The sequence below is a fragment of the Lytechinus pictus genome, chromosome 10 (genome assembly GCF_037042905.1).
Source record: "Lytechinus pictus isolate F3 Inbred chromosome 10, Lp3.0, whole genome shotgun sequence".
Taxonomy (NCBI): Eukaryota; Metazoa; Echinodermata; class Echinoidea; order Temnopleuroida; family Toxopneustidae; genus Lytechinus; species Lytechinus pictus.
The window spans coordinates 9,575,564-9,603,285 of NC_087254.1; the positions used below are offsets into that span (position 1 = coordinate 9,575,564).

At 40.6% G+C, this 27,722-nt stretch overlaps 1 protein-coding gene across 2 annotated transcripts in view; it reads right to left on the reverse strand.

Moving 5' to 3' along the window:
* The window catches only part of LOC129269073 (actin-related protein 2/3 complex subunit 1A-A-like), a 39,252-nt gene extending 12,448 nt beyond the window's left edge, over positions 1-26,804 (reverse strand). The window contains exons 1-2 of one of the 2 annotated variants that reach the window (XM_064105290.1): positions 26,711-26,804; positions 240-369 (exon numbers count right to left, since the gene is read on the reverse strand). In XM_064105290.1, the coding sequence (XP_063961360.1) occupies positions 240-303 (64 nt within the window). In that variant the 5' untranslated portion in view covers positions 304-369; positions 26,711-26,804. Of the gene's footprint in view, positions 1-239; positions 370-7,100; positions 7,475-26,710 lie in introns of those variants that run through there. The other variant, XM_064105291.1, reaches the window with a different exon arrangement.
* Positions 26,805-27,722: the final 918 nt, after the last annotated feature.

The window sequence follows — 27,722 nt, forward strand, 5'->3', positions numbered from 1 at the left end:
TAAAATGTTTCCTAGGTAATTGGTGGTTTACCAGCTTGGCGTTTACCAGCAACATAGCTGTCCTGCCGAGTTCCTATGGGAGTTACCATAAACAGAAACAGAAAGAGAAAATGTTTAAAATAAAAGGAAGACAGAGATATTCAAATTGAGAACAATTTTCCTGAGAGCAGCAAGAGCGATTATATTCTATGAGGTAAAGGATTACACACAAGCTTCAAGTTGTCGGAAAGTAAACTTACGTGTTCGGTCATGGTTCCAAGCATGTGTAGTAATAGGATCCACTCCAAAACTGAATTTCTCCATCTTTCTTGTCCTCTGTCTATGGTGCACAGATTGGAACTCGTTCTCCTCTTACGGCTTATCAGGAATCTAAGGACAGCAAAAATGATGCAGAAAACGTTACAATAGTTATTAGAATTAATTTGAATATTGCGGCAATAGGGGATTGATTCTCCATTGAACCCCTCATCTAGTATTATATAAGGTAACATAACCTTGCCTTAGTCTGGACAAAGCCGAGTCTGATGTGACATTTGAGTACCATAGTCATGACGACACATTTTTCCCATTCATTTCATATCGTGGAAGAACATGGGGTACAGCCAGGGCAGAGGTGGGTGCCCCCCTCCCCTCCTCCAAATCTTACAAATCATGTCTGTTATGGTTTCTCACAAACTTTCACCAATCTGTTTTTGTTTTTATTCTTCCTCCATAAAGAAACACTCATGAAAAGAAACTGTAGTAATGTAGTCAGTGGGTTTTTCTCTTCATTTTTTTTTTGAGAGGGAGGTTGATGTACTAATTTGATTCTTCCAGTGACATCAACATTTAGAAACAACAATGAAAACAATCATAAATTGACAAATAACTTTATTTCAAGTATATCAAGGTATCAGTAAAATCACAGAAAAAGCCTTCACAAACATATGTACTATATATGATTTATAAATCACTTCAAATGCAAATGATCTTTTCTACTTAATTTTCACTAAAAGAAAGATTTAAGATGGTATTTAGAGAAAGAAAAAAAAGAAAAGACAGCCACACCCACACATTCCAAGAATCCAGCAACAACAAAAAAACAACTCAAAATTAAATGAATCCATCTCCTTCAGAATTACACAGAAAAAACAACATGATAATCTAGCTGTAGAAAACCAAATGACACACAAAACCCTTACTCTTCTCTTTCGTTACGAAACATTTCATATTATTACTTATTTGGAGAGGAACTAGAGAAGAAATAACAAGTTAGGAAAGAAAAAGTGTCAACAACAATCTTCATATTTCAGGCCATATTAGCTAATATGCCCAGCCGCCATTAATACCGCTCATCCAAGTAAAAAATCCGGGACGGGCGCAAAACGCACACATATGAACACACACAGGTTCGCGAAGCACTGTGTGTGTTCATATGTGTGCGTTTTGCGCCCGTCCCAGATTTTTTTTTGTTCGTAAAGCTTTGCGCGATATATATGAATCTTAATTTCACCTCACCCACTGCAGAGGTAAGCGTGGCACAGTATATAAACACTCATGGAGCACTACGACCATGGTTCAAACCTTCAGCTGTGCCTTTTATTTTATTTTTTTTTTTGACGGGGAACGGGGATGTGTATTTCGGTGCTATTTCGAAACGTCGACATTCGGTTTTATTGCGTATTTCATAAACTTCAACAACTTTTCGGCAAACTTCTATATTGATTTATTCTATATCTTCAGAAAATTTGTCACTCTATACTAGCACCTTAATATGCCCAACAACTTTTCTATATTGCTTTATTCCGTATTTTTCATGAAATTTGTCACTCTATACTAGCACCTTAATATGCCCAAAATAATTTTTGATAAAATATGCCTTTCCTACTTTTCTCTTTTCGCCCTATCCCCCCTCAGACATTTCAATCCCCCTGTCCGCTGCTTATATACCCCCAAAAGAATACCCCTTTTCTCGCCCTCCGGGCCAACACGAATTATTACAATCTTGGCTTGTTCATCACTCTATACTAGCACCTTAATATGCCAAACAACTTTTTAATAAAATTTGCTTTTCCTACTTTTCTCTTTTCGCTCTATCCCCCCTCAGACATTTCAATCCCCCTGACCGCTGCTTATATACCCCCAAAAGAATACCCCTTTTCTCGCCCTCCGGGCCAACACGAATTATTACAATCTTGGCTTGTTCATCACTCTATACTAGCACCTTAATATGCCCAACAACTTTTCTATATTGCTTTATTCCGTATTTTTCATGAAATTTGTCACTCTATACTAGCACCTTAATATGCCCAAACAAATTTTTAATAAAATTTGCTTTTCCTACTTTTCTCTTTTCGCTCTATCCCCCATTAGACATTTCAAACCCCCTATTCGCTGCTTATATACCCCAATTAGTACGGAATAAACCCAAATAAACATTAGGAAAGTGATTTTGAATTTAGCTCAGAATGTTATGGTGCTAGTGACAAACTGCAATAACTACGGAATAAACCCAAAAGTTACAAGAAGTTGGAAATTTTGATGGTCATCTAACGTGCCATTTTAGAGTGAAAATTGCAAAAATTCGGGACGTATATTAAGAATATGTTACGGAAAGAACCGTGTTTTCTAGAGCTAATAACAAGGATTGTAGCTTCGTTACTTGAATACAAGTCGGCCTACATTTGTGCAGGTGTTCTACATTCCATGTCACATTCCTTTTAAAACTATCTGAGCGAGCACACAAAGCAAGAGAGCAATACAAAGTTATTCACGTAATTGCTTTTTTTAATCTGGAGTAGGCCTATACAAAACCATACATTTCAATTTAAAACTGATGCTTTTGTGATATAGTGATGGTTGATGCGTGTTCTAAGACACGTTAAGTGAATGTTTTTCCATGTAAGAATAAACATTTGATTCGTTATTTTCCAGGGGTGATATAAAAATCTCCAATGAACAAAATACATTCATTCTAAAACAAAACTTACAGTTCTAACATCTTCATACAGGGCCACGCACGGTTTGGAAAGTCGGGGAGAGGACTGACCGGCCTTGCAAAAAAATCAAAATAATATGGTCATTATACCGTTTTGTACACGGTATTGGAAAAAAAGGGGGCTAAATCCCCTCAGCCCCCCCCCCCCCGCTTTCGCGACCCCTGTTATGTACCCTCCTTGCTTGACGTAGACACATATAGGCCTATATTCAGTTTGCTTTTAGTGGGCGAAGATGGATAGAGATTCTGCTGAGAGAAATCGAAAAATATTTGAAATTTGGACTGACATTCAAGATATCATCGGATGTGCATCACAGTGGCCTCATCTCATTAGAAGACTATTTTGGAAGAAGGATTTGCGACATTGGGATAGAATATTAGTTTGTACATTTTGTTTCGTCAACGGACTCAATCCTGAAGTTATTTATGAATGGGCAATATTAATTGGCATGTGCAGGAGTCGTTCATCAATTAATCACATAAGAGCTTTATTTCGTTTGTTTGAAGGTGGTAGAAATTACAATTTATATGCATGGAATGTTTCGAATAGACAATATGAATATCTAGATGGAAGAGTCCACATATACACTCATCGTAGTAGACGCCGTTAAGGTGAATATCTAAATTTCAACACATTTGGTTACATACTGATAACATCAGTCAAGTGAGAAAATCAAGGTTCATTGTCGTGCATCACCTTTTAAAATACCCACGCCGCCCTTATAGTAATCATAATTTTTTATACCGTAGAATGGTACTTCAGTCACATTTTTTCTTACAGCAGCCGCATGACAAGTCGAAAACAGCCGTTTTATTACGTAGCTGATACAGAAAAAAACCCATTCAAACGGCTGGTTTGAACTTGTCGTACGACCGCCTTAAGAGATATGTGACTGAGGTATGGGGTATTAGAAAAGTTTCCACTTTTGGAATGTATGAATTCATTAGTCACGCTATGTAGTTCAGGACGGCTTTACACGTACTGTGTTCTGAGTAAACGGAGCTCATGTAATATAAGCAACTGATCAGAAAGATTTCAAGAGAATATGTAGACCTACTTGCATACAGAGACATTGGCATTTGTATTATAACTTAATTGGCCACTTAACTCAAAAGGATATTCTGAAAAGCGACGTTTGTTTCTTTTTGTGGATTCATCATTCATTTTTTTACTCATGACTTCAAAGTATAAGGCAGGCGTTTCTCTTTCGGATGTGGGCCTGATATTCTGACGTGAGTATGACAACTAAGTTCCCTATTTTCAACCGGACACACAATGTATAATTATGCCTTTGTTGGTTTAAATTGATAGGCATTCATCAAGTTCGAAGATTCTTATATAGTCCGTTATCGATAAATACTTGGAATATCTAAACCATTTCGGGTAATTAAGCATCTACAACCATTAACCCAGAGGTAGGTTGCACCGATTCAGGGCCCGTAGGTGGGCCGTTTACTGCATGTGACTTTCTGTACCAATCATGTACATCAGCAAGGGGTGGGCCTAACATGATTAGGCTACGCATAAACTTATTAAAACATAAGAACTTTCATTGAGCCACGTTGATCAATCAATCAGTGGTAAGTGATGATTGGATTGGTCCGTTTTTGCTTTGATAGTTTAGGGGGCGGACTTTAGGAAATATACACCAATGGTAAGTCATTTACATAGATTCGTGAATAAAATTGTTATCATCAAATCTTCACTCTGGTAAGTAAATCAATTATGTTCACTCCTCATTTGGCTTTAACTGATTGAGGCCTTCAATTATTTTGAGAGCGGCGGCCAAATATGGATCATGTTCAGCAGCAAACACCTTCAACTTCAAGGAAGCAAGGCGGATGGTACCGCCAACAGACCACGCCAACTGATACTCTAAACTGGGATGATTTTCAAAATCCATTGCTTCTGTGCGACTTTTTTCAGAAAGATAGTTCCGTGTGGGTTCCATGGTTAATCCACCAGGGAATACTTCATGGTCGAGGAGGGCTCAAATGCCAAAATGTGATTTCTGGTAGTGTTGCTGATGGAAATGCCACATTATGCAAGCAAAAATGTGAACTAAGACCCAGAAAGCGCCTGGATGGTATGACCTGGAGGTGCAAGAGAAACGGAAACCATGAGACATCTGTCAGGATTTCGTCGTTTTTCAGCAAGATGCATCATACTATACCGGATGTATTGATGTTTATTGTCAATTTCCTTGATGGACACTTGTTAAAAGTATGTGCGCAGAAAGGTGGTATTGCCTATTCAACAGCTTGCACTTGGGCGCAATACTGCCGAGATCTATTCGTTCAATGGACCTGGGACGAAGTAGTAATGGGAGGATACCGATTCCATGGTATTGTAGAAATAGACGAAAGTCTATTTGGAAGAAAGATCAAGTATCATCGAGGGAACCCCCGGGGCCAAGAGAAAATTTGGGTTGTTGGCCTAGTAGAACGGAATTCCGGCAAATGTATTTTGTATCCTGTACAGAATCGCTGTACCGAAACCCTAATGAAGATCATCAAGCGTCATGTAGCTCCAGGGAGCACCATATATACAGACGGCTGGGTTGGCTACAGGAAGCTAAAAGAAGAAGGATATCAGCACTTTTCTGTTATACATACGGAAAGTTTCAAAAAGAAATATCGGAACGTCGAGACAAACGAAGTAATTGAAGTAGATACCAACTTCATTGAGGGCAGTTGGGCACACGCAAAGCAACACTTCCATCACATTCATGGAACTACCACCGAGAACTTTGAGGCCCATCTCTCCAAAGTTATGTGGAGGAACTTTCACAAAGGTCCCAAGTTATCCAATATCTACAGAGAATTCTTCTCCTTGCTGGCCCAAGTGTATTCTGGGATTGGACTTCCAAGGCTTACTGCTCCCAAACCGCTGTTTGATACTTTCAAAATGGGCCCCGGGGTGGATGAAATCAGCATTCACAGAATATACGATGTGCGTCACGCCCCCTCAGACATACATAAGGCAGTACAGACGATCCTTAGTGACCACACCTATGCCCGAAATGATGTCAGTGACGAACAATCCTCGTTCCCTTCCATGGATGCAGGAGGTAAACCCACCACAAGTAAGGCAAGGGCCAATACTACATCGATGAGACATGTCTTCATGCCAGACGGCTTCGAAGAAGTTCAATCCGAAGATGAATGTGGACCGCCTGCACAAAAAAAGAAGAAAGGGAAATCTCTCCGTAAAAAATCGAACACAAAGTCGCCTGTCTGCCAAAAAACTACTTTGGAATGGACTTCCAGCGATTCGGACTTCAAGTAGACCGTCAGGTGCTGCATGTTTGGCCGCCAATCATTCAAAATTAAGGCCAATATATACAATTGTACATAAACTATTGAACGTTGATGAACAGAAACATTTTTAGTTACTTTATGATAGAGTTAATATAATTTGGGACATATAACAGAAACACTTCACAGGAGCCAGGACTAAGAAAATAAGGTAAGTCGAAAAGCTTAATTGGTATAGTACTTTACATATATATTTTTCAAAATAGTTTCTTATTTTTGCAAATATAAATGAAACGGGGTTAGCGATACTATGCAATGATGTTCAAATTAATGTATAGCAGCAATGGAATTGACATATATAATTATGTGCAGAGTAGATAATCCAAAAAACAATATTTTATCGATATCGTATAGATATTATCATACTTTTATTTGGTTATTTCATTGAAACAGATTTTGGACCATACCCGATTTCGGGAACCTATACCCATCATAGAGACTTCAATGTGACAACAAACAGGTAAGCATAATGAATAGATACGAATCCAGTTTAAAATACTACGTTATGTCAATGTTTCAAACCAATGTTATCTTCCAGGTTTATTCCGTAATTCTGGAAATTTAGCACCTAAAATTAATAATTTAGATTTTACTTTTATACATCGCTAATTTAAACTGATATACTCTATCAAAAATCCTTGTATTGGATTACTTGCGCAACAATAATATTTCTATGTCGTCAACAAATATATTATCTTCTATCATCTTCTATTTCATAATCCATTTCATCTTTTATATTCCTTAAAATCCAAACAGATATTAACCACGCCTTATACCCTGTCGATCGTCTCACAATTCAACCTACCTCGCCTCCCAGCATCCGGCCGTGATTGTGACATTAATCATCACCGGCTCAGTCTCATTGCTCGCCTTCAACTGCATCAAGGTAGATATCCCTTGCTATCCATTTAAAATTTATCACAAAAGAAAGTAAGTAATTGCGAAGCTAGATATTACAAAAAATAATAACCTTTCCATCCAAAGAAAACACTGATTTTACATGCACTCTCTATGTTTGATGAAGACGTAAATATTGGGACCACTTGCATAACAATCATATTTTTATGTCGTCAACAAAAATATTATAATAAAGCTTGTATCATCTATTTCATAATCTAAACAGATATTAACCACGCCTTATACCCTGTCGATCGTCTCACAATTCAACCTACTGTTGTGAAATATACTATATGGTAATACATTATATACATGTATTTGGACCACATGGCTTGCCATAGTCTTAGGGCGCACGTACGTACGCCCGTGCCGTACGACCACGTACGACCATCGCCCTGGCGCGGGCGAGTTCACACAGGCAGAACTGGATTTGGATTGCAAGCGGAAAGGACCTAGCTACTTACCAATCCCCCGGTTCCAAGTTCTCTGCAGGGTTTACAGCAAGTCTTATCTAGTAAGTATCAAGCAGTACCACTCGGATACTTTCACAACACTGACGCTGCGAGCCATCTCGAAGCTGCGTGGGTGAGTTTTTGTATATATTTTGTCTATTTTTTTTAGTTGCAGACGGCAACTTACGTACAGCCGTATTGTCGAACTTCGCGTGTCTTTCTCATAGACACAGTTGAAGTCAGACGATCGTAGTCGGGCGTTTATTTTTGTTCTAAATTACTTTTGGAGGTTTAGTTAGGTAATTGAATCGTAAATTTCCGTAGAATATTAGTCATTTAAGTATTTTTAGGGCTCAGTTATCATTTTCCAATTTGGCGGGAAGCTGCAGAACCAACGCCGTACGGACCATTCATATATACAAAATAGTTCTTTTGTGCCCGTACCTGGGAATTTTAATCCCCGCCTTTTGGCGCGAAAGTTAATTGGTTTTGCCGTTTTTGATTGCTTTTCTCTACATTAAAGTCAATTCCTATAATAATTCGTTAAATATATGCTATACTTCTTGATTTTCTATACTTAACGTGTTGGAATTTTCTTTTTCTTTACCGAGTTTACATAGGATATTTAGTCAAGATTTTGGATGTAGTATTTCTGCTACTCAGTAGACCTATTCGTATTTTTTGTTTGCCGACGAGGGGTTCACTGGAATTTGAGCCGGAGTTCGGTGAGTGATTTATAATTTAGGAATAGTGTTTCCACTTATATATTTTAGGCTCTACATATCAAATTATTGTTTCTTTGTTGCTTATTTTTTGCTTGAATTTACTGATTTGGCCACCTGATAGGGTTTGGCATCTTTCAATTTCTTTTTTCAAAGTACATTTTCCGGCAAGTAGCCTGTTTATTTCCTAAATTACAAAACATATTATGAATACATAATTATACTCTGAATTTATATATGTAGTTTTGGGGTTTATATTATTTGGTGGAAACATTATTCGATTTAACTTTGGTTGATTGGTGTGAGTGATTGCGTTGTAAATTACATACGGATAATTCTTATCATTATAAATTGTCTTCAGTATTATTCTAGACTGCCTGAAATTGCTGCTGCAATTTAATAATTCTCTACATCTATTCACCAAAAGAGAAGCAGATCAATCACTTTGAAATTCTTTTGCCCTTGTATATTTTCCTCGAACTAAAAAAAAAAAAAAAAAATACATAAGGAGGAGAGGGCAAAGATTTAGCTTTTTGAATTAAGATCTGTTTTATACTCATTATTTTCTGATTCTTGTTTTTCTCACATCAATATTCGAGATTACAATTCGTATAGTAATTTTCAGGCAGATTGTTTAACATTATTGTTTATTTAATTGAATTTGGTGATTGTTTGTGGTGTGACACAAGCCAGTTGATTGGAGTGATTGACCTGTTGCGTGTTTTCACGGAGCCAGAAAAAAAAAAAAAAATACATTGATAAAAAAAATCGGCTCTGTGGATTTATTTTGAAGCGTGTCATTGTTGACTGTTGTCTGAGGTGACGGTCGTGGGCTTGTGTATCATTTTTCTTGAAGCTGTTGTGTTTCTAGACATCGCGGTCTTCAACGGCTTGGATAGTGATCATCCAGCAGTGATCGTCGCCTTTATTCACTGTACCTTTTCGTTATTTCCGATATATGTTATTTCATTTAAATACCGCATTTACGAGTCGTTATAGATAGACCCGCATCATTATTTTATACTTCGGATTTTATTCCCGATCGTAATTTTGATTTCAATTAGACCTATCGTAATTTATCATTGATTACGACCGAATATACACACATGAAATATATTAAAAGAGTGAGGTCGCATTTGATAACGCAAAAACCCGGATGCAATTATTATGTTTTCTATTACAATTATACCGGATAGTTGGCAGTAATATATTGCGTCTTTCAGCAAGTGAAATTGATTTGAATATTGGATGCACTTGCCCTTCTATAACTGCCGAGGGCGGTGTTATATTAAACCGTTATTTCAATCCGTGATTTTTATTCAATTATTTACAAGCAAATTCGATAGACATTCATGCTGATTTCAAAACTAATAGTTTGCAGCCCGTGGTTTTTTCTTTAACACACCCAAATCATTAATTAAATATTCGTGTTACCTATTGGATCGTGTGGACGCTAGTGCTCTACACGAATGTAGTCAAACATTGAGATCTGAATTAATAAATTTAAATAAACTACTGGAATAAATTCAGTGAGGATTATTCTAAAACACTGGAATTAATCCGGTGAGTTTTCAAGCACTGAAATAAATTCAGTGAATTTATTGGTATACATAAACACTGGAATAAATTCAGGAGTATTATTTCTTAACACTGGAAATAATCCGGTGAGTTTCAAGCACTGAAATAAATTCAGTGATTACTTTAAATTAAGCACTGGAATAAGTCTAGTGGGCTACACACTGGAATAAGTTCAGTGAGTATACAAACGCTGAATAAGTTCAGTGAGTATACAAACGCTGAATAAGTTCAGTGAGTATACAAACGCAGAATAAGTTCAGTGAGTACACAAATGCTGAATAAGTTCAGTGAGTATACAAACGCGGAATAAGTTCAGTGAGTACACAAATGCTGAATAAGTTCAGTGAGTATACTAACGCTGAATAAATTCAGTGACAATACCCATAGAACATATTGACACACGGAGGAGTGTAATAATTGCACAAACGGCTATTTTATAGTAATTTCCCTTGATTGGAGTAAAAACAAAAAAATAAAAATATATCATGGAAAAGATTCAAATAAATTTTTGTGACGGGGCCGATCTCATGCGAGTTCCAGGGATAGGGTCTACCTTGGCCCAACGTATTTTGTCATTCCGGGAGGGGTTAGATATCACACCTGAACTCCTCCATAGCATCCCTGGCATTAAAAACGTGGCGGAGATTTCAAAATACTTCGACTTTTCTCCATTTACTCGTGAGAGATCACAAGAACGATCCGAAGATGGGGCTACTGGAGCTATTGAACCTGAACCCAGGGGCGCAATGGCAGCCCCCATCACTCCAGACCCATACCCATATGAGAGGGACCCACCCCCAGTGCACGGGTCCTCTCAGATGGCCACTTCAAAGCAGAATCATGATGGCGATCCCAGACCTAATGAATCGGCCACATCAAAGAATGATTGCAACTCAAAATCTTATTGCTCGCCCCAGAAAATAGGGGCAGAAGGGCAGCAAACAATGGGAGATCACGCTCCCTCTCGCGACCGGCTGGATATTTTATGGAATAGGGATCACCATCGGGAGCCATCCCCTATTAGGGCGAGATATGATGGCCCTAGTCAACATTCAGAGAGATATAATCATGAAGAGGTACAAGGTCTAGCTCACTCTAAGCCGGGAGACAAATATGGTAATTTGCCATCGCGGGCTGGGAGAGGGCGAAATTGCGACCCGCCGCAACACTTTGTGGATCATAGGGGGGTACCGTCACCAAGCCGGGCGCGTGGCAATTACCATCAAGCCCTCCCGCACCATAACGTAGGTGATCAGCATTATCATGATTATCGGATTCCAACTCTGGGGCCATTAGGTGGTCATCGGCGAGTAGAAATTAGATCTCCGCCGCCAGAGTACCTAGAGAGACAAGGGCGTGGTGGTACTTCATCTGGGCGAGATTCTTCACGCTCGGTGGCGTTCGCATCACCGCCCCCAGTTATAAGAACTTCACCGATATCGAGACAAAATCAATACTCGGCTGTACCCTCATCTTCATTTAGGAGTGAAGGGTCAGCTTATAGACCAGTTCCCCTCCCAAGAACACTTTCGTTTGATGGAACTGGTAGTTATAAAGCCTTCATTGCCAAATTCCAGCTATATGCACAGGAAAGTCAGTGGAATTTGAGGCAGTGTAAGAACAATCTTTGTTACACACTGGAAGGAGAGGCCAGTAAATTCGTGGCCTCAATCCTTGAGCGAGATTCCAATGTTCCATATAGGGATTTAGTGAAGAAACTAGAGAAGCGTTTTGCCATGAGGGAATTGCCCGAGGTGTCACAGATGAAATTCACTGATGCAAGTCAGGCCCCTGAGGAACCAGTTGAGCAGTGGGCTGACAGATTGCTGTCATTGGCATACCAGGCATTCCCTGAATTACCAGAAAAACATGTACAGAGTCAGGCGGTCATGCGTTTTTGCCAGGGCTCCTCTGATAAAGAGGCGGGACAGCATGCTCTCTACTCACGACCAAACACCTTGGAAGAGGCAGTAGATCTTTTCAAGTGGTTTCAGCACACACATCGGGCAATCTATGGTAAGCCCCGAAAGGAAATTAAGCAGGTATCTTTTCAAGGACAGAGCTACCATAGACCTACAAACCATACAGTGAGTGTGCCCCCAGAACAAGGGAGTGGGCCACTCGAGAAACGTGTTTTGGTGCTGGAAAAGAAAATGGATCATGTGATCAACCATCTGGAATTGTTGCAGGCCAGGGTGCAAGAGTTGTCATCAGTATCCAATAAAATGGATTCCATGCAAGCCTCCATTCAGAATTTGACTGAGATTGTCTTGAAGATACGGGCATCTCCAGCAAGATCTAGGGCATCCCCTGCACGGATGAAGCCTTCACCCCTTCGGAATGAGGGATGTTACAGATGCGGGAAGCCCGGGCATTATGCAAGAGACTGTCATGAAAAGAACCAGGAGAAGTCGGTGTCCTTTGTTTGCAATGATGAGGGAAACGATTGGGGATCGGGAGAAGAGGAGCGCCTACCCCGATCCGACCAGTAGAGGATTGCCCCCCTACTTCGCCCTCCCCAGTGAGAGACCCCATCCCTACCTTGGGTGAGAAGGGCCAGATAAACATCGGAGTTGGCACCGGCATAGGTCAACTAAAAGGGCAACAGTGGCAGTCAACAACATCAACTCAGGATGCCTCAGAGGAGTTGAAAGAGGTGAGCCCTACTCGAAATGCCTCGGCTGGGCCTCCTCAATCTTCAGAGTGCCCTAGGACTGTGCCGACATGGCCCCCACTCAATCAAGATATACGTACTCAAAGGATATATGACACAGACGATGTGGCATGCGGGGAAGACCCCATTCCTATCTCGGGCGAGAAGGGCCAGGGAGACAGTGAAGCTGGCATCAACTTTGGTCAATTGAAAGGGCAACAGGGACAACCAATAACATCAAATCAGGATGCTTCAGAAGAGTTGAATGAGGTGAGCCCTACTCAGAACACCTCGGCTGGGCCTCCTCAACCTTCAGAGTGCCCTTGGCTCAAGCCGCCTTGGCCCCCACCTGATCAAGAAATATGCTCTCAAAGGATAGAAGACACAGATGATGTTGTGGTATGCCGAGTCAGATCGTCATCATTATTCAGGATTGACATGATGGTTGAAACCAACCCAATTCGCGCAGTGGTTGACACAGCCGCTGAGGTCACGATCCTGTCTGACAAAGCATACCAGATGCTTCACCCGGTTCCGCCCCTCATCAAGGAAGTGACTTTGAATGCAGCTGGGAGGAATATGAAAATGAAAGGCATGGTAGTGGGACCTGTGAAAATAACCTTGGGGTCTCAGGAATTAGTAGAACAGGTATACGTCGCCCCAATTGAGGACGACATGCTGCTCGGTGCTGATCTTCTCCGAAAACATCAGGCATGTATTGATATACCAGGCTCTATCCTTTCTTTTCCGGGTGAAGTTATACCCATGACCTTTGGCGAAGGAAACGCAGTAGCACAAGTGGTGGTTGCGGAATCGGTTACTATTCCCCCGCAATCTGTTAAGAGGGTCGTATGCAAACTAAAGACTGTCGTACCCTCAAAACATTTCCTGCTGGAGCCGGATAAAGATTTGATGGGGTTAGTACCCAGGTCTCTTCACAACCCAGGAGATGACATAAAGATTGACTCATTGAACCCAACGGACAATCGCGTACGTTGGAAGCGGGATAAGATAGTCGGTCAAGCACATGATATCACATCTATCAGGATTAAGGACACATCATGTTCAGGGAGAAGCATTGATATTTCCTCCCAAGTTCCTGCAGGTGGTCATGGTGAATTGAAGCAGTTGTTTGGCCAGACTTCCGGGGATGCACTGGGAATGCGAGACGGACCCTCCACATCTCACGATGAGGAAGGGACTCTCTTGCATGCCCATAGCTTATTCTCCAAAGGAGATACGATACCATCTTTGTGCATCCTGTGGTTGATCCCGCCTTGGCCACCACCTAAAAAAGAAATGGAGAGGGAGAAGGGTTAGAATAAAGTTCCCTAACTAACTTTATAAAGCAATATGAAGTGCAATATACTTTGTAAAGAAACTTGGCTTTGATTTTAATTTAAATTGTGAGGACAGGACTTAGCTTTTGATGTATTAATGCTCACAGGTCATTGGAGATTACGTTGTACCTTGAAATGGGTCAAGCGTTGCATTTCAGTGAGCAATTTTAATTGTGCATATACTGCAAATAATTGATTTTAACGTCACATGTGCTCAATTTTTTTATGGTACATGCTCATTAATTACTCAGCCAACAAGAAACAAAAGAGCTGATTGATAAACTAAGTCCCACCTCTATTTTAACCCTATACTTTTAAAGGTTGGGTTACTACGAGGTTCATCTGGTCATGAAATTACCCGTATGGATATTATCAAGACCTCGGGCGATATTTTGTAGTCGCATTAAAGAGATTCTGAAATTATTTTGACCGTTTACAAGTAAACAATTACTTTCAGAATAAATAATTTTTCGTTATGACCTTTGAATCTCACTGGGTAACCCAATATGTACCTGTATGATGTCCTAACTCTTCCCTCTTAAGGAATATAATGCCCTCAGTTGAATTAAGATCTAGCTAGGGCTTATATATTAACATCAGAGTTGAGGGACATGATATAGCCAATATTGAAGACGTGACATATTTTACATTACGTTTTAATTGAAATGTCATGCTTCATTCTTTTTAAAGGATTTTTATTTGTTTTGGGCTTATGTAAGTTTAACCAAAGCCCAAAAATTAATCATTCTCCCATCGCCGTATAGAATTCCCAGACAGTGGTGGATGGTAATGGCCCTGATTTGAAGGAAAATCATATCAAGGCTGTGGCGGACTTGCCCTCTCTTACAAGAGATGGGGCAGTTACTCGGTCTTGTCAACTATCATCGTGAATTCCTCAAATAATTACGCTCAGGTTCCAGGGCCACACTATATGGCCTCACCAGCAAATATAAATTTAATATGATTTGGACGGCGGAACATCAGGCCGCCTTTGACCATTGCCCCTGTCCTTTCGCTACCCTATCTGTATACCCGTCATTCGAGCTCAGCTTATGCAGAATCAAGCCAGGCCCAGGCTGCATGGATTTCTTCTTTGTCCCCGGGCCTGAGAACATCAATGCGAGGGTTACAGGCATATTATATATTGGGTAGATCATTCACGTGGAATTCTAACATAAATATAGGTGATCTGAAAGAAAGTTATTACCTTCCTTTATATTTTTGGCTAAAAACGGGAGGGCTTCGTCGGGTTTGACCTGGGCTCTTTCAAGTATATGAACGGACTAGGTTTATTTTAAACTGAGAAGTCTGCTCGACGTACTGGGCCGGACTGTCCAGATTATACACTCCCATTGGAAGTTTATTTAGTGGTCAATCAGTCGAGTGCCCCCCTGAAAATTTTAAACTGGAGGTTTGTAATAACGCTCAGTTAAGCACCTCAGATATAAAGAGATTTAATTAAATAAACAAGCTGCCCTACTATGAGTAATGCCATGTGTGAGTCTGTTCAGCTCAGATTCCTAACCATGGGCATGAAGTTATATATAACAGATTTGCCCCTCACACTTCTCCGGCCGTATCCCATATATATTTCACGTTATAAGTTAGGATAATAAAAGGAGATTTATGGGGATAAATCTTGTTGGCCGGGAGGTGTGTTGTGAAATATACTATATGGTAATACATTATATACATGTATTTGGACCACATGGCTTGCCATAGTCTTAGGGCGCACGTACGTACGCCCGTGCCGTACGACCACGTACGACCATCGCCCTGGCGCGGGCGAGTTCACACAGGCAGAACTGGATTTGGATTGCAAGCGGAAAGGACCTAGCTACTTACCAATCCCCCGGTTCCAAGTTCTCTGCGGGGTTTACAGCAAGTCTTATCTAGTAAGTATCAAGCAGTACCACTCGGATACTTTCACAACACTACCTTGCATTCCAGCATCCGGCCGTGATTGTGACATTAATCATCACCGGCTCAGTCTCATTGCTCGCCTTCAACTGCTGATTTTACACGCACTCTCTATGTTTGATGAAGACGTAAATATTGGACTACTTGCATAACAATCATATTTTTATGTCGTCAACAAAAATATCATAATAAAGTTTGTATCATCTATTTCATAATCTAAACAGATATTAACCACGCCTTATACCCTGTCGATCGTCTCACAATTCAACCTACCTCGCCTCCCAGCATCCGGCCGTGATTGTGACATTAATCATCACCGGCTCAGTCTCATTGCTCGCCTTCAACTGCATCAAGGTAGATATCCCTTGCTATCCATTTAAAATTTATCACAAAAGAAAGTAAGTAATTGCGAAGCTAGATATTACAAAAAATAATAACCTTTCCATCCAAAGAAAACACTGATTTTACATGCACTCTCTATGTTTGATGAAGACGTAAATATTGGGGCCACTTGCATAACAATCATATTTTTATGTCGTCAACAAAAATATTATAATAAAGCTTGTATCATCTATTTCATAATCTAAACAGATCTTAACCACGCCTTATACCCTGTCGATCGTCTCACAATTCAACCTACTGTTGTGAAATATACTATATGGTAATACATTATATACATGTATTTGGACCACATGGCTTGCCATAGTCTTAGGGCGCACGTACGTACGCCCGTGCCGTACGACCACGTACGACCATCGCCCTGGCGCGGGCGAGTTCACACAGGCAGAACTGGATTTGGATTGCAAGCGGAAAGGACCTAGCTACTTACCAATCCCCCGGTTCCAAGTTCTCTGCGGGGTTTACAGCAAGTCTTATCTAGTAAGTATCAAGCAGTACCACTCGGATACTTTCACAACACTGACGCTGCGAGCCATCTCGAAGCTGCGTGGGTGAGTTTTTGTATATATTTTGTCTATTTTTTTTAGTTGCAGACGGCAACTTACGTACAGCCGTATTGTCGAACTTCGCGTGTCTTTCTCATAGACACAGTTGAAGTCAGACGATCGTAGTCGGGCGTTTATTTTTGTTCTAAATTACTTTTGGAGGTTTAGTTAGGTAATTGAATCGTAAATTTCCGTAGAATATTAGTCATTTAAGTATTTTTAGGGCTCAGTTATCATTTTCCAATTTGGCGGGAAGCTGCAGAACCAACGCCGTACGGACCATTCATATATACAAAATAGTTCTTTTGTGCCCGTACCTGGGAATTTTAATCCCCGCCTTTTGGCGCGAAAGTTAATTGGTTTTGCCGTTTTTGATTGCTTTTCTCTACATTAAAGTCAATTCCTATAATAATTCGTTAAATATATGCTATACTTCTTGATTTTCTATACTTAACGTGTTGGAATTTTCTTTTTCTTTACAGAGTTTACATAGGATATTTCGTCAAGATTTTGGATGTAGTATTTCTGCTACTCAGTAGACCTATTCGTATTTTTTGTTTGCCGACGAGGGGTTCACTGGAATTTGAGCCGGAGTTCGGTGAGTGATTTATAATTTAGGAATAGTGTTTCCACTTATATATTTTAGGTTCTACATATCAAATTATTGTTTCTTTGTTGCTTATTTTTTGCTTGAATTTACTGATTTGGCCACCTGATAGGGTTTGGCAAATCTTTCAATTTCTTTTTTCAAAGTACATTTTCCGGCAAGTAGCTTGTTTATTTCCTAAATTACAAAACACATTATGAATACATAATTATACTCTGAATTTATATATGTAGTTTTGGGGTTTATATTATTTGGTGGAAACATTATTCGATTTAACTTTGGTTGATTGGTGTGAGTGATTGCTTTGTAAATTACATACGGATAATTCTTATCATTATAAATTGTCTTCAGTATTATTCTAGACTGCCTGAAATTGCTGCTGCAATTTAATAATTCTCTACATCTATTCACCAAAAGAGAAGCAGATCAATCACTTTGAAAATCTTTTGCCCTTGTATATTTTCCTCGAACTAAAAAAAAAAAAAAAAAATACGTAAGGAGGAGAGGGCAAAGATTTAGCTTTTTGAATTAAGATCTGTTTTATACTCATTATTTTCTGATTCTTGTTTTTCTCACATCAATATTCGAGATTACAATTTGTATAGTAATTTTCAGGCAGATTGTTTAACATTATTGTTTATTTAATTGAATTTGGTGATTGTTTGTGGTGTGACACAAGCCAGTTGATTGGAGTGATTGACCTGTTGCGTGTTTTCACGGAGCCAGAAAAAAAAAAAATATATACATTGAAAAAAAAAATCGGCTCTGTGGATTTATTTCGAAGCGTGTCATTGTTGACTGTTGTCTGAAGTGACAGTCGTGGGCTTGTGTATCATTTTTCTTGAAGCTGTTGTGTTTCTAGACATCGCGGTCTTCAACGGCTTGGATAGTGATCATCCAGCAGTGATCGTCGCCTTTATTCACTGTACCTTTTCGTTATTTCCGATATATGTTATTTTATTTAAATACCGCATTTACGAGCCGTTATAGATAGACCCGCATCATTATTTTATACTTCGGATTTTATTCCCGATCGTAATTTTGATTTCAATTAGACCTATCGTAATTTATCATTGATTACGACCGAATATACACACATGAAATATATTAAAAGAGTGAGGTCGCATTTGATAACACAAAAACCCGGATGCAATTATTATGTTTTCTATTACAATTATACCGGATAGTTGGCAGTAATATATTGCGTCTTTCAGCAAGTGAAATTGATTTGAATATTGGATGCACTTGCCCTTCTATAACTGCCGAGGGCGGTGTTATATTAAACCGTTATTTCAATCCGTGATTTTTATTCAATTATTTACAAGCAAATTCGATAGACATTCATGCTGATTTCAAAACTAATAGTTTGCGGCCCGTGGTTTTTTCTTTAACACACCCAAATCATTAATTAAATATTCGTGTTACCTATTGGATCGTGTGGACGCTAGTGCTCTACACGAATGTAGTCAAACATTGAGATCTGAATTAATAAATTTAAATAAATTACTGGAATAAATTCAGTGAGGATTATTCTAAAACACTGGAATTAATCCGGTGAGTTTTCAAGCACTGAAATAAATTCAGTGAATATATTGGTATACATAAACACTGGAATAAATTCAGGAGTATTATTTCTTAACACTGGAAATAATCCGGTGAGTTTCAAGCACTGAAATAAATTCAGTGATTACTTTAAATTAAGCACTGGAATAAGTCTAGTGGGCTACACACTGGAATAAGTTCAGTGAGTATACAAACGCTGAATAAGTTCAGTGAGTATACAAACGCTGAATAAGTTCAGTGAGTATACAAACGCGGAATAAGTTCAGTGAGTACACAAATGCTGAATAAGTTCAGTGAGTATACTAACGCTGAATAAATTCAGTGACAATACCCATAGAACATATTGACACACGGAGGAGTGTAATAATTGCACAAACAGCTATTTTATAGTAATTACCCTTGATTGGAGTAAAAACAAAAAAATAAAAATATATCATGGAAAAGATTCAAATAAATTTTTGTGACGGGGCCGATCTCATGCGAGTTCCAGGGATAGGGTCTACCTTGGCCCAACGTATTTTGTCATTCCGGGAGGGGTTAAATATCACACCTGAACTCCTCCATAGCATCCCTGGCATTAAAAACGTGGCGGAGATTTCAAAATACTTCGACTTTTCTCCATTTACTCGTGAGAGATCACAAGAACGATCTGAAGATGGGGCTACTGGAGCTATTGAACCTGAACCCAGGGGCGCAATGGCAGCCCCCATCACTCCAGACCCATACCCATATGAGAGGGACCTACCCCCAGTGCACGGGTCCTCTCAGATGGCCACTTCAAAGCAGAATCATGATGGCGATCCCAGACCTAATGAATCGGCCACATCAAAGAATGATTGCAACTCAAAATCTTATTGCTCGCCCCAGAAAATAGGGGCAGAAGGGCAGCAAACAATGGGAGATCACGCTCCCTCTCGCGACCGGCTGGATATTTTATGGAATAGGGATCACCATCGGGAGCCATCCCCTATTAGGGCGAGATATGATGGCCCTAGTCAACATTCAGAGAGATATAATCATGAAGAGGTACAAGGTCTAGCTCACTCTAAGCCGGGAGACAAATATGGTAATTTGCCATCGCGGGCTGGGAGAGGGCGAAATTGCGACCCGCCGCAACACTTTGTGGATCATAGGGGGGTACCGTCACCAAGCCGGGCGCGTGGCAATTACCATCAAGCCCTCCCGCACCATAACGTAGGTGATCAGCATTATCATGATTATCGGATTCCAACTCTGGGGCCATTAGGTGGTCATCGGCGAGTAGAAATTAGATCTCCGCCGCCAGAGTACCTAGAGAGACAAGGGCGTGGTGGTACTTCATCTGGGCGAGATTCTTCACGCTCGGTGTTATAAGAACTTCACCGATATCGAGACAAAATCAATACTCAGCTGTACCCTCATCTTCATTTAGGAGTGAAGGGTCAGCTTATAGACCAGTTCCCCTCCCAAGAACACTTTCGTTTGATGGAACTGGTAGTTATAAAGCCTTCATTGCCAAATTCCAGCTATATGCACAGGAAAGTCAGTGGAATTTGAGGCAGTGTAAGAACAATCTTTGTTACACACTGGAAGGAGAGGCCAGTAAATTCGTGGCCTCAATCCTTGAGCGAGATTCCAATGTTCCATATAGGGATTTAGTGAAGAAACTAGAGAAGCGTTTTGCCATGAGGGAATTGCCTGAGGTGTCACAGATGAAATTCACTTATGCACGTCAGGCCCCTGAGGAACCAGTTGAGCAGTGGGCTGACAGATTGCTGTCATTGGCATACCAGGCATTCCCTGAATTACCAGAAAAACATGTACAGAGTCAGGCGGTCATGCGTTTTTGCCAGGGCTCCTCTGATAAAGAGGCGGGACAGCATGCTCTCTACTCACGACCAAACACCTTGGAGGAGGCAGTAGATCTTTTCAAGTGGTTTCAGCACACACATCGGGCAATCTATGGTAAGCCCCGAAAGGAAATTAAGCAGGTATCTTTTCAAGGACAGAGCTACCATAGACCTACAAACCATACAGTGAGTGTGCCCCCAGAACAAGGGAGTGGGCCACTCGAGAAACGTGTTTTGGTGCTGGAAAAGAAAATGGATCATGTGATCAACCAGCTGGACTTGTTGCAGGCCAGGGTGCAAGAGTTGTCATCAGTATCCAATAAAATGGATTCCATGCAAGCCTCCATTCAGAATTTGACTGAGATTGTCTTGAAGATACGGGCATCTCCAGCAAGATCTAGGGCATCCCCTGCACGGATGAAGCCTTCACCCCTTCGGAATGAGGGATGTTACAGATGCGGGAAGCCCGGGCATTATGCAAGAGACTGTCATGAAAAGAACCAGGAGAAGTCGGTGTCCTTTGTTTGCAATGATGAGGGAAACGATTGGGGATCGGGAGAAGAGGAGGGCCTACCCCGATCCGACCAGTAGAGGATTGCCCCCCTACTTTGCCCTCCCCAGTGAGAGACCCCGTCCCTACCTTGGGTGAGAAGGGCCAGATAAACATCGGAGTTGGCACCGGCATAGGTCAACTAAAAGGGCAACAGTGGCAGTCAACAACATCAACTCAGGATGCCTCAGAGGAGTTAAAAGAGGTGAGCCCTACTCGAAATGCCTCGGCTGGGCCTCCTCAATCTTCAGAGTGCCCTAGGACTGTGCCGACATGGCCCCCACCCAATCAAGATATACGTACTCAAAGGATATATGACACAGACGATGTGGCATGCGTGGAAGACCCCATTCCTATCTCGGGCGAGAAGGGCCAGGGAGACAGTGAAGCTGGCATCAACTTCGGTCAATTGAAAGGGCAACAGGGGCAACCAATAACATCAAATCAGGATGCTTCAGAAGAGTTGAATGAGGTGAGCCCTACTCAGAACACCTCGGCTGGGCCTCCTCAACCTTCAGAGTGCCCTTGGCTCAAGCCGCCTTGGCCCCCACCTGATCAAGAAATATGCTCTCAAAGGATAGAAGACACAGATGATGTTGTGGTATGCCGAGTCAGATCGTCATCATTATTCAGGATTGACATGATGGTTGAAACCAACCCAATTCGCGCAGTGGTTGACACAGCCGCTGAGGTCACGATCCTGTCTGACAAAGCATACCAGATGCTTCACCCGGTTCCGCCCCTCATCAAGGAAGTGACTTTGAATGCAGCTGGGAGGAATATGAAAATGAAAGGCATGGTAGTGGGACCTGTGAAAATAACCTTGGGGTCTCAGGAATTAGTAGAACAGGTATACGTCGCCCCAATTGAGGACGACATGCTGCTCGGTGCTGATCTTCTCCGAAAACATCAGGCATGTATTGATATACCAGGCTCTATCCTTTCTTTTCCAGGTGAAGTTATACCCATGACCTTTGGCGAAGGAAACGCAGTAGCACAAGTGGTGGTTGCGGAATCGGTTACTATTCCCCCGCAATCTGTTAAGAGGGTCGTATGCAAACTAAAGACTGTCGTACCCTCAAAACATTTCCTGCTGGAGCCGGATAAAGATTTGATGGGGTTAGTACCCAGGTCTCTTCACAACCCAGGAGATGACATAAAGATTGACTCATTGAACCCAACGGACAATCGCCTACGTTGGAAGCGGGATAAGATAGTCGGTCAAGTACATGATATCACATCTATCAGGATTTAGGACACATCATGTTCAGGGAGAAGCATTGATATTTCCTCCCAAGTTCCTGCAGGTGGTCATGGTGAATTGAAGCAGTTGTTTGGCCAGACTTCCGGGGATGCACTGGGAATGCGAGACGGACCCTCCACATCTCACGATGAGGAAGGGACTCTCTTGCATGCCCATAGCTTATTCTCCAAAGGAGATACGATACCATCTTTGTGCATCCTGTGGTTGATCCCGCCTTGGCCACCACCTAAAAAAGAAATGGAGAGGGAGAAGGGTTAGAATAAAGTTCCCTAACTAACTTTATAAAGCAATATGAAGTGCAATATACTTTGTAAAGAAACTTGGCTTTGATTTTAATTTAAATTGTGAGGACAGGACTTAGCTTTTGATGTATTAATGCTCACAGGTCATTGGAGATTACGTTGTACCTTGAAATGGGTCAAGCGTTGCATTTCAGTGAGCAATTTTAATTGTGCATATACTGCAAATAATTGATTTTAACGTCACATGTGCTCAATTTTCTTATGGTACATGCTCATTAATTACTCAGCCAACAAGAAACAAAAGAGCTGATTGATAAACTAAGTCCCACCTCTATTTTAACCCTATACTTTTAAAGGTTGGGTTACTACGAGGTTCATCTGGTCATGAAATTACCCGTATGGATATTATCAAGACCTCGGGCGATATTTTGTAGTCGCATTAAAGAGATTCTGAAATTATTTTGACCGTTTACAAGTAAACAATTACTTTCAGAATAAATAATTTTTCGTTATGACCTTTGAATCTCACTGGGTAACCCAATATGTACCTGTATGATGTCCTAACTCTTCCCTCTTAAGGAATATAATGCCCTCAGTTGAATTAAGATCTAGCTAGGGCTTATATATTAACATCAGAGTTGAGGGACATGATATAGCCAATATTGAAGACGTGACATATTTTACATTACGTTTTAATTGAAATGTCATGCTTCATTCTTTTTAAAGGATTTTTATTTGTTTTGGGCTTATGTAAGTTTAACCAAAGCCCAAAAATTAATCATTCTCCCATCGCCGTATAGAATTCCCAGACAGTGGTGGATGGTAATGGCCCTGATTTGAAGGAAAATCATATCAAGGCTGTGGCGGACTTGCCCTCTCTTACAAGAGATGGGGCAGTTACTCGGTCTTGTCAACTATCATCGTGAATTCCTCAAATAATTACGCTCAGGTTCCAGGGCCACACTATATGGCCTCACCAGCAAATATAAATTTAATATGATTTGGACGGCAGAACATCAGGCCGCCTTTGACCATTGCCCCTGTCCTTTCGCTACCCTATCTGTATACCCGTCATTCGAGCTCAGCTTATGCAGAATCAAGCCAGGCCCAGGCTGCATGGATTTCTTCTTTGTCCCCGGGCCTGAGAACATCAATACGAGGGTTACAGGCATATTATATATTGGGTAGATCATTCACAATTTGTACGGACCGTGGAATTCTAACATAAATATAGGTGATCTGAAAGAAAGTTATTACCTTCCTTTATATTTTTGGCTAAAAACGGGAGGGCTTCGTCGGGTTTGACCTGGGCTCTTTCAAGTATATGAACGGACTAGGTTTATTTTAAACTGAGAAGTCTGCTCGACGTACTGGGCCGGACTGTCCAGATTATACACTCCCATTGGAAGGTCATTTAGTGGTCAATCAGTCGAGTGCCCCCCTGAAAATTTTAAACTGGAGGTTTGTAATAACGCTCATTTAAGCACCTCAGATATAAAGAGATTTAATTAAATAAACAAGCTGCCCTACTATGAGTAATGCCATGTGTGAGTCTGTTCAGCTCAGATTCCTAACCATGGGCATGAAGTTATATATAACAGATTTGCCCCTCACACTTCTCCGGCCGTATCCCATATATATTTCACGTTATAAGTTAGGATAATAAAAGGAGATTTATGGGGATAAATCTTGTTGGCCGGGAGGTGTGTTGTGAAATATACTATATGGTAATACATTATATACATGTATTTGGACCACATGGCTTGCCATAGTCTTAGGGCGCACGTACGTACGCCCGTGCCGTACGACCACGTACGACCATCGCCCTGGCGCGGGCGAGTTCACACAGGCAGAACTGGATTTGGATTGCAAGCGGAAAGGACCTAGCTACTTACCAATCCCCCGGTTCCAAGTTCTCTGCGGGGTTTACAGCAAGTCTTATCTAGTAAGTATCAAGCAGTACCACTCGGATACTTTCACAACACTACCTTGCCTCCCAGCATCCGGCCGTGATTGTGACATTAATCATCACCGGCTCAGTCTCATTGCTCGCCTTCAACTGCATCAAGGTAGATATCCCTTGCTATCCATTTAAAATTCATCACAAAACAAAGTAAGTAATTGCGAAGCTAGATATAAAAAAAATGATAAGAAAACGCTGATTTTACACGCACTCTCTATGTTTGATGAAGACGTAAATATTGGACTACTTGCATAACAATCATATTTTTATGTCGTCAACAAAAATATCATAATAAAGTTTGTATCATCTATTTCATAATCTAAACAGATATTAACCACGCCTTATACCCTGTCGATCGTCTCACAATTCAACCTACCTCGCCTCCCAGCATCCGGCCGTGATTGTGACATTAATCATCACCGGCTCAGTCTCATTGCTCGCCTTCAACTGCATCAAGGTAGATATCCCTTGCTATCCATTTAAAATTTATCACAAAAGAAAGTAAGTAATTGCAAAGCTAGATATTACAAAAAATAATAACCTTTCCATCCAAAGAAAACACTGATTTTACATGCACTCTCTATGTTTGATGAAGACGTAGATATTGGACTACTTGCATAACAATAATATTTTTATGTCGTCAACAAAAATATTATAATAAAGCTTGTATCATATATTTCATAATCCATTTCATATTTTATTTTCCTTAAAATCCAAACAGATATTAACCACGCATTATACCCTGTCGTCTCACAATTCAACCTACCTCGATCACCTCAGCTCCCAGCATCCGGCCGTGATTGTGACATATACATCAATAGGCCCGACAATCATCATCAGCTCAGCCTCATCGCTCGCCTTCACATGCATCAAGGTATCTAGAGATCCCTTGCTATCCATAAGGATATTTTAAAAGAAATATTTCCCCCAAAAGAGAACAAACTGATTTTTATGCACTCTCTATCTTTGGTGAATACGGAGATGAGGAAAACATAAGCATTCTTATCTAAGTAAAAATATCAAAAAGCTTACTTGTGTTGTGCAGAATAAGGCGAATAATGTAGAAAAGGTGTACATTGGAAACCAAAAGTAACTTTTTTTATTTGCCAATAAAAAAAGTGCGTTGTTATGACTTTATGTATTTCGATAATCGCGGCGAGCTAGCAAGTCCAAATTAAACATTGGTATGGAAGCGCCATTTTCCAAAAGAAAGCCCTCTATAGACCTATTCGAGTCTATACCTCCGCTGCACTTTTGAGAAAGAGCTCCATCAACGTCCTTTCGAGGCTACTCTAGCTTGCATGCTCCGCTCCTCGCTCAGCTCGCTCGGAGCTCGGATCGGAGAATTAAAACGTACCGCGCGTCCCGAAGGCTCCATACAAATTGCAACCTATTATGAGAATGTGCGGTCAAGCGTGACCCGTCTCGGTGAGCTCTTGCGCTCGCACGCATTTGGCGATTAATTTTTGGTCGGCTTGGCGGATTTAATGGCGCCTGGGCACAATAGCGAATTTGGCCATATTTCATAAGTTCGTTCCCAATAATAAGCTTGCTCATAGCCTCATATTAACATTAATTAGATCTGGCCTAACTAGGATCGCACGTAGGATGAGTGGGGGATATTACTGTTTCAGACAAACTATTTCTAATTAACATTGAATTGAAATAAAAACTCAAAGTCAAAGGAGACGAAATTTGTCCTTCGTGATGAGCTACGTGGCACAGATATCAATACACGGGACTGAGCTGATGAAGGATGAATTAGATCTCACACAAAGCAATTTCTTTTCAGCAGTCAACGACCATAAAAAAGACCACCTCCTATACAATTAACCGCAACATTTGTTTACAGAACAATATCAACATTATTTAACATAATTATCATACTCACAAAATTCCGAAACAAGAAAATCGTACCAATTCGTGGACTCTGGTCAGTCTACACGAATCGTCGTAGCTAGCTGTCAAAGCGATACCGTGACGTCACGCCAAAATATAATTTTTGGAATTCCAGAAATTTAATTTTTTTTATCTTGTACCGGTTATGTATAGAACTCCACCCATCACAGGGGCGGTGGAGCACTTTTGAAAGGGGAGCGGGCTGGGAGTGAGATTGCATGGATGCTGATCATGTACAAAATCACAGCCAGATTGTCATTTTTAAGTTTTTGTAAAAGTTTCGATCAGTTCATCCTGACAAAAAGTTTATTGTAAATATTATAGCAGAAAAAAATATTGGCGATATCGAAGGTTTGAGGAATAGATCTATCCATCAAAGAATAATGAAGTTATTAGAATTTTGATTATTTGATTTATCTGGTCATATGCTAGCAACTTTCCTTCATATCGTAGGTAAAAAATCAATATAGGCCTAATCTCAGAAAATTGAAAATGGTGTTTATTGTAGGCCTATAGGTCTATAAATACACAAATCATTTCACACGCGATCCTAAAAAGAAAATAAAAAAATAAAGTCATGTTATACCGAGGTTGTTTTACCTGACTGCTAAGAAAGCACGAATGCCTGTGAGCAAGCAACCAGGGGACCAACGGCTTAAGGTCCTCTCCGAGGGACCTGGTAATGAGGATAAATGCCTTACCAAAGGGCACTAGCGCACCACTTGGGAATCGAACCCGGGTCATCCGAATCCGAAACCCCCGCTCTACCGACTGAGCTATCGCGCCAGAGAGAGACGTATAACATATGGGGTACGTAGCTGCTCGTTTAATTATGACATCACAATTTATAAATCAACTGGAAATTCTTATAACTTTCTTAATATTTGAACCAGGTGGAGTTTATTTTCATTTGTTTTTTTTTAATGGGCGTGTAGGTAATTCTATAAGCTACCCTCTTGAGCAGTGGCATACCTAGGATTTTTCACAGGGGGGGGGGGGCAAAA